This window comes from Myxocyprinus asiaticus, chromosome 31, assembly GCF_019703515.2.
Source record: "Myxocyprinus asiaticus isolate MX2 ecotype Aquarium Trade chromosome 31, UBuf_Myxa_2, whole genome shotgun sequence".
NCBI classification, from domain to species: Eukaryota; Metazoa; Chordata; class Actinopteri; order Cypriniformes; family Catostomidae; genus Myxocyprinus; species Myxocyprinus asiaticus.
The window spans coordinates 27,680,716-27,693,518 of record NC_059374.1 but is presented as its reverse complement, the minus strand read 5'-3'; the positions used below and the strand labels follow the sequence as shown (position 1 = coordinate 27,693,518).

The following is a 12,803-nucleotide window of genomic DNA, read 5'->3' as shown; positions in this document are numbered from 1 at the left end:
TTCACACAAGCAGGGTGTCAACTCGAAGCCGCATATCAAATTTTGTGACAGTCAGCCACACGGTGGCAGTATAATTAGCTAATTTGCGTTTTTGCTCATAACTCTGGAACCATATAGGCTACAATACAAATTTGTAGCTTCTCTGAATCCACCAGTGCCCCACAATAATGTGGTCACTTGAATTTCCATTTCTGCAAGAAACTTTTTTTTACAATTTCGATTTATTTGAAAAACCTACTTTTTTGAACTCGTCCCAGGCTGTTTGCCCAATTCTCACAAAACTTGGTATGTATTATCTACAGACCCTCCTGACAAAATTATCAAAATAATTTTGATGCGTCAAAGCATTCCAAAGATATAAGCAAATATGTTTTGGCCATGGCCTATAATGACTAATTTGCTTATATCTTTGTACATATGGACAAGAGAGCACTCTGAGGTAACATAATGATTTTCATTCATTTCTTTATGCTAGGGGGTGCTATAACTTAAGACAATCATATTTTTGCAACTGTGCTCAAAGCAGGTGAAATGTTGCACCAAAATGGCTGTCCACAGCATCCACAGGATCTTTTCTGACAAATTTGTTTGTTTTGGTCATCTCGCCATATGTGCTTGGCCCCCGACAATAGTCGCTTGTGGCTGTATTTATTATTATTCTTTCTCTGACTGGAAGTCTGTGGCAGCCCATAGATCCATAAGTAAAAAGTTTTTACATTTGGCATTCTTGTAGGCGAGAGTCTGAACTTTCCTTGTGGCAAATTTGGAGCCTCTGGCTCAAATCCTGTAGCGCCACCAACTGTTCAAATTTGCACACACGTTTATGCTTAACTTTTGAACTGTATGTCCTAGAAACAAAATTCAGCATAGTTCAAATGGTTACCATTGTCACAATTTCCTGGCATTTTTTCAAAATCCTCTTAGGCCGTATGTCCAATTCGCACAAAATTTGGCGTATATCATCTAGGGACACTTAAGGCAAAATTTAAGTACCAAATGTTGAGCTATGTGAGCTGAGTGGCACAGTGTATAAAGCATCGAGCTAACATTGCAAAACCCCAGTCGAGTGTTCGAGTCCCTCTGAGACTGGTGTGAGGAATTTGCTTGTGGTGATGCCCGAGACCTCACATTGTGCTATCTGCAACATTAATTGCTTTATATTAGCTTGGCCCTTATAACTGCTGCTTGCGGCTAAATTTTGCAGGCAATAGCAGAAGTGTGTCACTGAGCCTGATAATGCAGTGGCTGATTGGCAGTGTGTACAGTGTTAAGCACTGGAGAGAACAGCTCTCTGCCCCGGCAGTTTTCTTTGCTGGAGTGGCTGTGAATGAAAGCCTTGCAGCTAGGATGAGCAGAGGCTCTCTCTATAGGGAGGGTTTTCTGCAGTTGGGTGCTGCTTTTGCATGAATACAATTGCTCCTTGGAGACCCAGTGATTTGGAAGTGAATGAATATGCCATTAAGAGAGGCAGTCAGGTCTATTATCGGCCAGTCTGTTTGATGTCATAGCGGCTCAGGATCGTCATGACATCATCTTGGTGGTCCTCATACAATACATGCGGGTTCCCACATGTGTCTGAGTGGTTCTCTGGATGGTTTAAGAATCGATGCTGAGTTTGTTTGTACAAACTCTTAATGGGCTCTGGTTTTCAAATTATGTTTTCACATTACAAAATGATAAGATTAGTTCTGTTTCATTCCTACTGACGGCCAGGGGCAGTGTAAACACTATTTGATTATCGCAGCGAGATGCCAGATAGGTTGAAAGAATATATCAACAAAGTCACGTAGTGACGTATGCTGAGCCCTGGGGGTTATAAGCCACAGTAGCTCAGCATTCTGCCTCTATCGCTTTCTCGCCTGGTTGAGATAGGTTGTTTTTGGTTAAGTGATATATTTGCGCTGTCAATTGCAGCTTACAAGAGCAGCGAGATATCATCCTCACAAGCTGGGTCAGTGCGCATCTACGCCACTTCAATGGATTTGGAGTATTTTAGCTGCATTTTGGTGAGTTTTCATTGCTTTTCATCAGTAACACTCTGTGCCTCTTGGTGCAATCCGGTGGCTGGTGTTTTCCGGTCTCCTGTTGACGTAATCATTGATGTAATCATTATCTATTCAGTTGTTCTGAGTGTTTTTCCTCAAATTTATGTTATACTCTGTGCCCCTCAGTTCAATCCATCGGCCATTTTAGATATATTTTCTCTTTCTTGTTTGTTGGCATTACCTGTCGGTTCACCCGGAGGAATCATATTATTTTTATTATTTTTCTTGCCTGTCTTGTTGCTTCATTACAATCATTCCGCTTGACTTTAAACCTTACGGTGCTATCCGAAGGTATTATTAGCGAGTAACTATGGCTCACAGCTTGATTGCCACTGGTTTCCCACTGACTTGTAAGCTGTGCCCTAATAATCTCCTCCCGGACAACAGTCATGACATCTTCCCGTTGTGTTTGGGTGTTCAGCATCTGAGAGAGGCTCTTACGGACCCGTGTCTGCACTGCAGTCTTTTACCTATGTCGGAACAACGGCTCCGTCTTGCTGAGTTAGACCCTAATTCAACGGTGAAACTCGGGCAGTTAGATGTAGCCCCTTCGCGCACTCAGAAGTGCAGGGCATCTGCGGCAACCGGCGCTCCCCTCCCATCTAAGAAGAGGGCCACATCGTGAAGTGATGAACATTTGCGTGTCGAGGAAAATTCATTTTCTAAGACGGTTTCTGTGCTTTCTTCAGAGATGGCAGAGCTGAAATGCCTGCTTCACTCGCTTCAGCCCGTCACATCTGCTATACCTGTGAAGATGACACAGGAGGATGAGAATGTTCAGAATCAGGGAGCTGGGGAAGAGTTTCTTGATTCTCCTTGTTTTTCACATGATTCTGTCTTGGATATGCTTTCTATGAGTGCTTTGGATTCTTTTTTTCTTGATCATGCGGATTCTGTGGATGTTGCTGCACAACCATTACCTCAGGATGTTTTCACTGGTTATCCAGCAGTGGAGAGGTCTAGTGGGGGGTCAGTTCAGTCATCTGGACAGGCCCAGTCCTCTTCTGATGATACTTTGGCCATGCTTCGAATGGCAATTGCTTATCTAGGACTTGATGAGTCACCTGTCCAATCTGCCGAGACCAAAATTTTTTTCAGGCAGGCCACAGCTGAGACTTCTTTTGCCATGCCACCATGTAAAGGTTCTGTGGCTGAATTTTCAAACTCCCTCACAGGTTCTGGTCCACCTAAGCAGCACTCAAAGATTGCTCAGACGCTAGCATCTATGGCTGAAGCAGATTCCATCGGGGTGAGTTGTGCTCCGGAAATAGAGCTAGAGTTTTTCTGCCACCTCATCGACATTTGCCAGGAAGACCCCGTCATTGTCCCCCCCCACGACCACTAAAAGTCGCACACATAAAGCCTGAGACACTCAGGCCGGCGGTCGATCGTTTTTCAATAGAACAGCTGGAGTACTGGAGGACCAACACAGCAGACCCCTGGGTTTTGACGACTCTGAGCAGGGGATATACTCTACAGTTTGGATGCCAGCCTCCTAGATTTTCAAGAATTGTTCCTATGGTTGTCAGAGACGCAGTTCGTTCAATGGCTCTCTCTCAGGAAATTCGTTCACTGTTAGAGAAGAGAGCCATAGAAAAAGTTCATCCCCTCGTTCAGGGAGATGGGTTCTATTCAACATATTTTCTTGTTCTGAAGAAGGACGGTGGTTTCCGCCCAATTCTTGATTTGAGGCATCTGAATTTGTTCCTGAAGGTCCTTCCTTTTCGAATGCTGTGCACAGCTGATGTTCTTCGGTCTTTGGCAGCAGACGATTGGTTTGTAAGTGTCGACCTGAAAGATGCATACTTTCACGTCCCAATTGCTGTTCATCACAGAAAGTTTCTGCGTTTCAGTTTCCTGAATCAAGCCAACCAGTTCAAAGTTATACCTTTCGGTCTTTCCCTTGCTCCTCGCGTCTTCACAAGGTGTGTGTGCGCAGCTCTGTCGCCTCTTTAGATGAGAGGTATGTGTATTATGCCTTATCTGGACGACTGGCTTCTTTGTGCCCACACAAAACGGCAGGCTGTGCAAGACTCCAGACTGCTTTTGAGACACGTGCAGAAGTTGGGTTTTTCTGTGAACGAGAAAAAGAGCTGTCTGATTCCAACACTGACAACTACGTTCATAGGAATGACCCTGAATTCCCACCTAATGTCTGCCTCCCTGTCTCAGGAATGTGTGACGAACATTCTGCAACTCCTGGCTTACTTTCACCCGGGTGTGTCTTTGCAGTACCGGGTGGTCCTACGACTAATAGGGATGTTAACGGCTGCTACAGTGGTGATTCCCCTGGGTTTACTTTACCTCAACAGTGTTCCATCTGAACCACCAGGGTGGCACGAAATCCCGCAGGTCTCTACAGCTTACTCACGAGATCCTGACATGGTGTCAGCCGCGACTCGCTTCACTGAGGGCAGCTCATATTTCGGGAGCATGCAACCAGACAGCGGATGCTCTTTCCAGGGATCGAGTACATCCAGGAGAATGGAGATTTCATCCAGATGTAGTGCAGGAGATCTGGCTATGATTTGGAAGAGCAGAGGTGGATCTTTTTGCTTCAGAGATGACCACTCACTCACTTATGGTTCTCAAAGACAGAAGTGTCCAGTCCCTTGGGCCAGGAATGGCCAAACTGCCTACTATATGCATTCCCACCTATCCCTCTGTTATGGGAGACGTTACACAGGATCTCCCTGTGCAAGCACAGAGTGCTACTCGTGGCATCGCGGTGACCAGCCAGACCATTGTTTCCTTTGTTGCTGAGACTTCTGACAGGCAATCCATGGAAGCTTCCCCCCAGGAAGGACCTCCTCTCCCAGCTGGAGGCCAGCGTCTGGCACCCAGATCCAACTTGTCTGCAGCTTTGGATCTGGCCATTGGGTTAAATCCTTCTCTGGAGCATTGTGACCCTGCAGTTATTAACACCATCTCCAATGCTAGGGCTTCTTCCACACGACAAATTTATGCTCCCCATTGGAAGCTTTTTTCTGCATGGTGTGAGGAGCAGGGGCTCGATCCTGCAATGTGTGACATTCCGAGCATCTTAAGCTTTCTTCAACATTTACTGGAGGAGGGCAAAGCAGCTTCCATGTTGAAAGTGTATGTCGCTGTGATTTCTGCATATCATGTTCCAGTTGGGGGATCTTCTCTTGGATCTCACAGTCTTGTCTGCAGTTTTCTGAAGGGTGTACGCCATCTGAAGCCTGCTCGGAATCCTCTATTTCCTGTGTGGGATTTGCCACTCGTGCTTGCATTCCTTTGCAGTTTGAGCCCTTGCAAAGCATTAAATGGTTATCCTTGAAGACTGCTTTTTTGTTGGCTATTACTTCTGTGAAATGAGTCAGTGAGTTGCACACACTGTCTGTTAGCGAATTGTGCTTGCGTTGGTTGCCGGATGACTCCGGGGTGGTCCTATGACCCAATCCTCCTTTTCTTCCAAAAGTCCTTCTTCCTCAGTTCATAAACCAGCACATTGAACTGGCCTCTTTTCAGACTTCTTCAGGGTCTGATTCAAGTGCTCAACTTTTGTGTCCTGTTCGTGCCTTGAAGTGTTGTGTGGACACTACTGCTCAATTTAGATAGTCAGACCAGTTATTTTTCTGCTATGGTGGTGTGAAGAAAGGTGCTCCAGTGTCGAAGCAGAGATTGTCGAACTGGATAGTGGAAACTATTACACTGGCTTACAAGGCAGCAGGGAAACCATTGCCCTGGGGTCTAACTTGTCATTCCACTAGGGCCATCTCATCTTCATGGGCTGTTTTTAGAGGAGTTTCCTTGGAGGACATCTGCACTGCTGCTACCTGGGCTTCTCCATGCACGTTTTCCAGGTTTTATAAGGTCAACGTTGCTGCTTATGCCATGAGTTCTGCAGTTCTTCAGGAGCGGCCTTAATTTTTCATCAGGTGGGTGGCATTCCTCATGACTGTGTTGGTATGTGTCATCCAGTAGTGTTTACACAGCCTCTGGAGGTCAGTAGGAATGAAACAGAATGCTAGTTACACGTGTAACTGTGGTTCTGTGAATTCCGGATGATCACCAGAGTTCTTAGTCACTCGGAATGTGCGAGAAAGGCATACCGAGGCAGAGTGCTGAGCTACTGTGGCTTATAACCCCCAGGGCTCAGCATATGTCACTACATTACTTTGTTGGTATATTCTCTTGACCTATCTGACTGGCGCTGCGATAATCCAATAGTGTTTATACTGCCTCTGGCGGTCATCCAGAATTCACAGAACCACAGCTGCATGTGTAATTAGCGATTTTGCAACTGTTCTGTAAATTTAAGTGTTGCAGAGTTGCACAATTGAAAAAAATATTAGCAATTTGATGCGGTTAAAATAATAAGAGGGGATTCGGTGCTCTTTTCACAGCAGTGAGAGTGTGATAGGGCTTTTATTCTCCATAATTTTGACAGTTATACATTTTGTGGATTTTGTTATTATTCCAGTGCAAAGTTTCAAAACTGAATTGCTTTACCTTTTACTAATTTGAAATAATAAAGAGCAACCCTTTATGGTTTCTCCCCATTAAACGTTCACGTTTAACCAGTTTTTTTTATTTATTTTTTTTATACTGAAGTCCATCGTACTACATTATCCTCCTTTAAACGGTCCTCCCCTGCAGATGGGCTGCTTTTCATGACTTAATGAGCCAGTGACCACTTATTTCAATTAGACCTGTAGTTAGACATAGGGCAAGTTCTCCACTGACTTGTCACCTTGCTGTTGTGCAAGTGTCGAACATTTCCTCTTTAAAGCGGAGAGACTGGTGAAAACTGGTGAGAGGGTATGGGCACAAGCTTCATGCTGAAAGAGTGTCTGGAGGTGAGCCAGAACAGGAGTGCTAGAACATGAAAGTGTGAATATGTCGGGTGGAAGAACAGAGTGGGGAAACTACTCTGATAGAGCGTGGAATGATGAAGGTGAGGTGGAATGATTTTTGCTGGAGGCCTGTGTTCTTGTTTGGAGACTCAGAGACACTCAAAGGCTGCATGTGAGAACATCCCTGTCTGTTTTTCTTCTTCCCTCTCTTTTGTTACTGAAGTTTGTTATTTGTTTGTTATTTGTTTTGTAATAGATATAGATAGATAGATTTATATATTTTTATATATATTTTTTATTTGTTAAATGGAATTTGAATAAACCATGATGGAAACACATTTACTGAATAAACTCCTTTTGAATTTATTAGGAATACAAGATGCATATAAAAAAAGTCATGTGATAGAATAATTAATTCACTAACCAGAGGACCAACCAGGACTGGTTATCCTGAAATAACAGTGTCTGGAAAAACTTCTTATGCGCATCCTGGACGCTAAATGACGTGCTTCAATGGGCTTATGTGACTCCTGGACACAGACACTCTTCAGTGTATCTGGAGCTCATGACACGGCAATCCTTGCTGCGCATTCAGAAGTGCACAGCTTTTAGATTATAAATATGGGGGCGCAACATGTAGTTCACTGCATTGAACAGTTTGATGAGCCTTTTTACTGCTAAATTAATTATTATTATCAGTGTCAGACCAAATCTGCAGAACGATTCCTGACAAATACATTTCACAACACCTCACAAATAAACCTGTGGATTATACATAACAAGAACATTGATCACAGCAGGGAACGTCTGACAGTGAACAAGGGGCGCTTTGATGTTTGTGGCAGCTGTGCATTAAACAAATAAATGTAAAGAATTAAAGAGACTAAACTTCGCATAGAGAAAACCTGTTCGTGCTGAACTCTGCACAAATATAGCTTATTATTAACCTATATTTATTTATCAATCATTGTATTTGCATTAAACTAAATGTGTATTTATTTTTTAAATCGATTTGTCATCACAGAGACGATTTTAAAGTAGTTTGTCTCAAGAATCGTGATTTGTAACTGAATAAAACATTTTTTCCCACCCCTACTGGAAAATCCAAAGCCTGCATGGAGTTTGCAGAGCAAATAAGTCGACTACAAATTTGAACTGTGCTGAAGGGCAGGTTTATTGACACTTTTTGAAAAATATGTATTTTCTGGGACTATGTGGATCTATAATATAATGTATAAGCAACGCACACACATGCTCCTAGAACTGTGTGACACGCTGTTGCTCCCAGACATCAGACAAAAATATTTATAGTGTTTTGTCTACATGCTCTAAACCGTAAGTATGTTATTAATAAAAAAGTCACAATAGCTACAATTTCTCAGGAAGAGACGATTTTATTTTTTCTTTGAACACATGGGATGGAAACACGGCTTTATTCGGACATTGTTTTTGCAGTTTTTCACATAAATAAAATTTACATCTTGGAAGGAAACACAGCTAGTAAGAGATAAATGGGACAATGAACAATGGAGGAAATATAGAATTAGTTATGTTGATCAAACAAAAATTTCTGTGAATTGTTTACTTCCATTGAATTTTTTTGCAAGAAGTAATTAGTCATTTGTAGTTGATAAATTTTTTTAGTAACTTACCCTACACTGACATTTTCTAACATCTTTCAAGACCATCAGAAGTCACTCCCAATATTCCAACAGAACTTCTAGCTAGATATTGTTTCCTTGGTGACATATGCAGTGTTGTAAACATCCACGAAAAGCAACAAATGAGCAAATTGTTGGAAAATAAGAATGTAAGGACTGTTCCATCAACTGGCTTGAAACTCTCTCACGCTGGCAGTTAGCCATCCTTATCATTTAGCCCTTTTTTTGTGACACCAACTGACATAAAAATGGTGTGTTTGTCTGATACAAATCCTATGCTATATCTGCTTTGTTATTGACTTGTTTTGAAATTTAAAAGTACCAGTGTAAGTTTTTTAATAATAGCACTACATTTTCTGTGTTGTCTTAAGAGGAGAGTTAATGGAAGCTAATATCATTAATGAAAGTGGGATGAGCACGCTTCGTAGGATCAATAATCATTTGTGGTTCATTTTGCTGTGCAAAGTAGCTATAATCTCTTTCTCTCTCTCTCTCTCTCTCTCTCTATATATATATATCCTCCTGTCTATCCATCTCATGCTCTTATATGAATGGGGTCAGAGAGCCTGTACCATGTAAGGAGGCCAAAATGTGTCCCCCAGACCAGCATTGATGGTCTAGAGGAAGCTGAGGTAAGATAGTCTTTTTGAATATTCAGTATAATGCATAATTCGTATAGAATCCAGGTGTGACAGGTCTCAGGTCAGTCTCAGGGAAAACGAGGAAGCGCAAACCAGCTCGCACTCTTTAACGTTGTTTATTACATGTTGCTTTCCACGCACACACCAACACAAAAACACTCGCTCAATGATAAACACAAAAGTAATTCTCTTTAACACAGTCAGCATTGTCTCTGGACTCTAGCTCCTCTCTCTTCTCTGTGGCTCTGACTGCTCCTTTATCTCCCTCCAGCTCTCACTGTAACACAAAACAGCTGTCAGAGATAATTTCCCATAGGTGACAATCCTGCCCGCTCTCGTCTCCCGAATTCACTCTCCATTCACAAACTGGCACTCAACAACGCCCCCACCACCACATATCCCCATCGCCCGGCCTGTCACTTAACCCTCCCCCACGCATTCCTGGAGAGGAAATTCGCCACAGCCATCTGCACCCCGGGCCTGTGGACCACCTCGAACTTAAAAGACTGAAGAACCAGATACCAATGGGTGATCTGCGCGTTGGCATTTTTCATGCGATGGAGCCACTGGAGCGGGGCGTGGTCCGAACAGAGGGTGAAGGCCCATCCCGGTAGGTTGTACCGAAAGGTCAGGACAATCCACTTGATGGCCAGACATTCCTCCTAGATGGTGCTGTACTTCGCCTCCCTCACCGAGAGTTTCCTGCTGATGTACAGCACCGGGTGCTCCTCCCACTCAACCAACTGGGACAACACGGCCCCCAACCCACTGTCCGATGCGTCAGTCTGTAAGAAAAAAGAAAGAGAGAAATCGAGAGTGTAACAGCAGCCCGCCACAAAGTGCAGCTTTCACTTGTGTGAATGCCTGCTGACATGGCTCTGTCCACTGGACCGGATCCAGTGCCCCCTTATTAGTCAGACCAGTCAGCGGGCTGGTGATGGTCAAATAGTTAGGCACAAACCTACGGTAATAGCCAGCCAGTCCTTGGTCTTAGGTCTCGGGCAGGCTGCAATCACTGCGGTCTTATTAATTTGGGGCCTGTCCATGACTCAAGTGGAAGCCCAGATACTGTAATTCCACCCGCCCAATTGCACACTTCTTTGGGTTTGCCGTGAGTCTCGCTCATCTCAACGACCTCAGGACAGCCCTCAGATGCTATAGGTGCCGCTGCCAATCATTACTGTAAATAATGATATCATCCAGATAGGCAGCAGCATAAGCAGCGTGCGGTCTGAGGATTTGGTCCAAGAGTCGCTAAAACGTAGCCGGGGCCCCGAGCAAACCGAACGGATGCGTCACGAATTGGTGTAATCCAAACTGTGTGGAAAATGCCGTCTTTTCATGGGACATAGGAGTTAAGGGGATCTGCCAGTATCTCTTCGTTAAATCCAAAGTTGAATAAAAGCAAGCTGTGCCTAACCGACTGAGCAGTTCATCAATCCGGGGCATTGGGTACGCATCAAATTTAGACACTGTATTGACATTTCTATAATCCACATAGAAACGGACTGAGCTGTCACTCTTTGGAATCAGCACCACCGTGCTGGCTCAGTCACTGTGGGATTCTTCTATTACCCCATATATAGCATTGCCTTTAATTCTTGTGTTCGGGTAATCGATAAGGGCAACAGCGTACCACTACCCCTGGGGCCGTTTTGATATGGTGCTCTATGAGATTCGTACAACCGGGAAGATGCGAGGACATGTCGGAGAATTCTCCTTGAAACCTGGCCACCTCCGTGGCTTGTGACGGTGAGAGGTGGTTTCCACAAGTGACCAGGGTGACTCGATCGGTGGCTTTTAAGTTCGGATATCCTCCCTCTCCGGGACCACCGTCGCCAAAGTCACGGGGACCACCTCTCTCCAAGGTTTTAGGAGATTGAGGTGGTAAGTCTAACGTGCTCCGCCTGTATCTGTTCCTTTAACCTCATCGATTTCCTTGACTCGCCATGTGACCTCAGAGGGTCCTTGCCACTTAACGAGTAATTTAGAGCTCGATGTGGGTGCAAATTCCCATAGCCAAGTACCCCAATTATACAGCTGGCTTTGATGTTCTTGAGCCTGGAGCAAATTCTTCTGTGTCAGTTGCCCCAGTGTGTGGAGTTTTGCTCTCAGGTCAAGAATGCATTGAATTTAATTTTGCCCTCCTCCCAATTTTCCCGTAGGATTTTGAGCACACCGTGCAGTCGATGCTCATACAATAATTCAAATGGGGAGAACCCCATGGAGGCTTGCGGGACTTCTTGAACTGCAGATAATAGGGGTTCGAGCCACTTGTCCCAATTTCGAGCATCTTCGTGCACGAACTTACAAATCATATTCTTAAGTGTCTGATTAAATTGTTGACCAAGCCATCCGTTTGGGGATGGTAAACGCTGGTCCGAATCAATTTAATCCCCAATAATTCGTACAGTTCGCGTAGTGTAGGTGACATAATCATAGTGCCCTAATCAGTGAAGATTTCTTTCGGAATCCCCACTCGGGAGATTTTTCTGAAGAATGCCTCCGCAACACTGCGTGCTGAGATGTTGCGCAGAGGCACTGCTTCCGGATATCGTGTTGCATAGTCCACCAGAACCAACACAAAGCGATGCCTGCGTGCCGTCCGCTCCAATGGCCTGACAAGGTCCATGCCAATTCTCAAGAAAGGGGATCTCAATCAATGAAAGGGGGTGCAATTGCGCTTTTGGTGTGGCTGCAGGATTCACCATCTGACATTCATGGCATGCCACGCACCACCTGCTCTAAGTGACCCACCATCAGAATATAATGAGCTGTCTAGAATAATATTTCCTGACGGCTCTTCGGTACTAACAATTGGGTTGTACCTTCTTTTGTCTGAGTGTCCTGCGTCACTCGATACAACCGATCCTTAATAATCGAAAAATACAGGTATGATAGCGCAATGTTTGGCTGGAGGTGTTGACCATCAATCACTTTAACATGGTGAAAGGCATGCCTAAGGGTTTCGTCTCACATCTTCTCCAGAGGGAAATCCCCTGCAAGGAATCCTCTAAGTGTGGGGGGAGCCATGGCTTCCACCTCCCTTGCATCATTCTGATGTGGAGCTGATATAAACGGCTCTGGCACCGCCTCCCCAGCCATTGAATCACACACTGATACACTTTATTACAGGACCCATCCACACAAATTCCCCTCAATAAAGTTGTAAATTCCAGCCAGTTCGTACCCAAAATTAGTGGATGGGTGAGGCGGGGACTAACCGCAGTGTCAACACTATATTTTGTCCCCGAAATTGAATTATTACCATCACTAAAGGGTCATTTTGAATATACCCGTATGCACACCTTACCTTCGCCCTTCGTCCTGTAGCCAAAGCCTCAGATTGAACCAATATTTGGTGAATGGAGGTTTGATTACAACCTGAGTCCACAAGGCTTGGTATGTACCCCCTTTAATACTCACAGGTATCCGGTATGCTTCTGCTCTATCGAGGGCTGCCTGTGGCGCTTCTGGGATCTACACCAATGTCCCCTCCTCCATCGCGGGATATCGGTCCTGGAAGTGCTCAGGTTCCCCACTGATCCAGCAGACTGGCCCAGGCTTCATGCCTGCACCTGCATCAGCAGATTCACCAACCCGAGGAAGAGAGTGGAGAGAGATAGGGGAAACCAT

At 44.6% G+C, this 12,803-nt stretch overlaps 1 protein-coding gene across 2 annotated transcripts in view; it reads left to right on the top strand.

Moving 5' to 3' along the window:
- The window catches only part of LOC127422526 (membrane-associated phosphatidylinositol transfer protein 3-like), a 209,006-nt gene that overhangs the window by 85,512 nt on the left and 110,691 nt on the right, over positions 1-12,803 (top strand). For both annotated transcript variants that reach the window (XR_007894193.1, XM_051666122.1), the window contains exon 4: positions 9,088-9,158. Coding sequence is in view for 1 of the 2 variants with exons in the window: in XM_051666122.1 (XP_051522082.1) it covers positions 9,088-9,158 (71 nt within the window). In the remaining variant the exon portion in view is untranslated. The remainder of the gene's footprint in view (positions 1-9,087; positions 9,159-12,803) is intronic.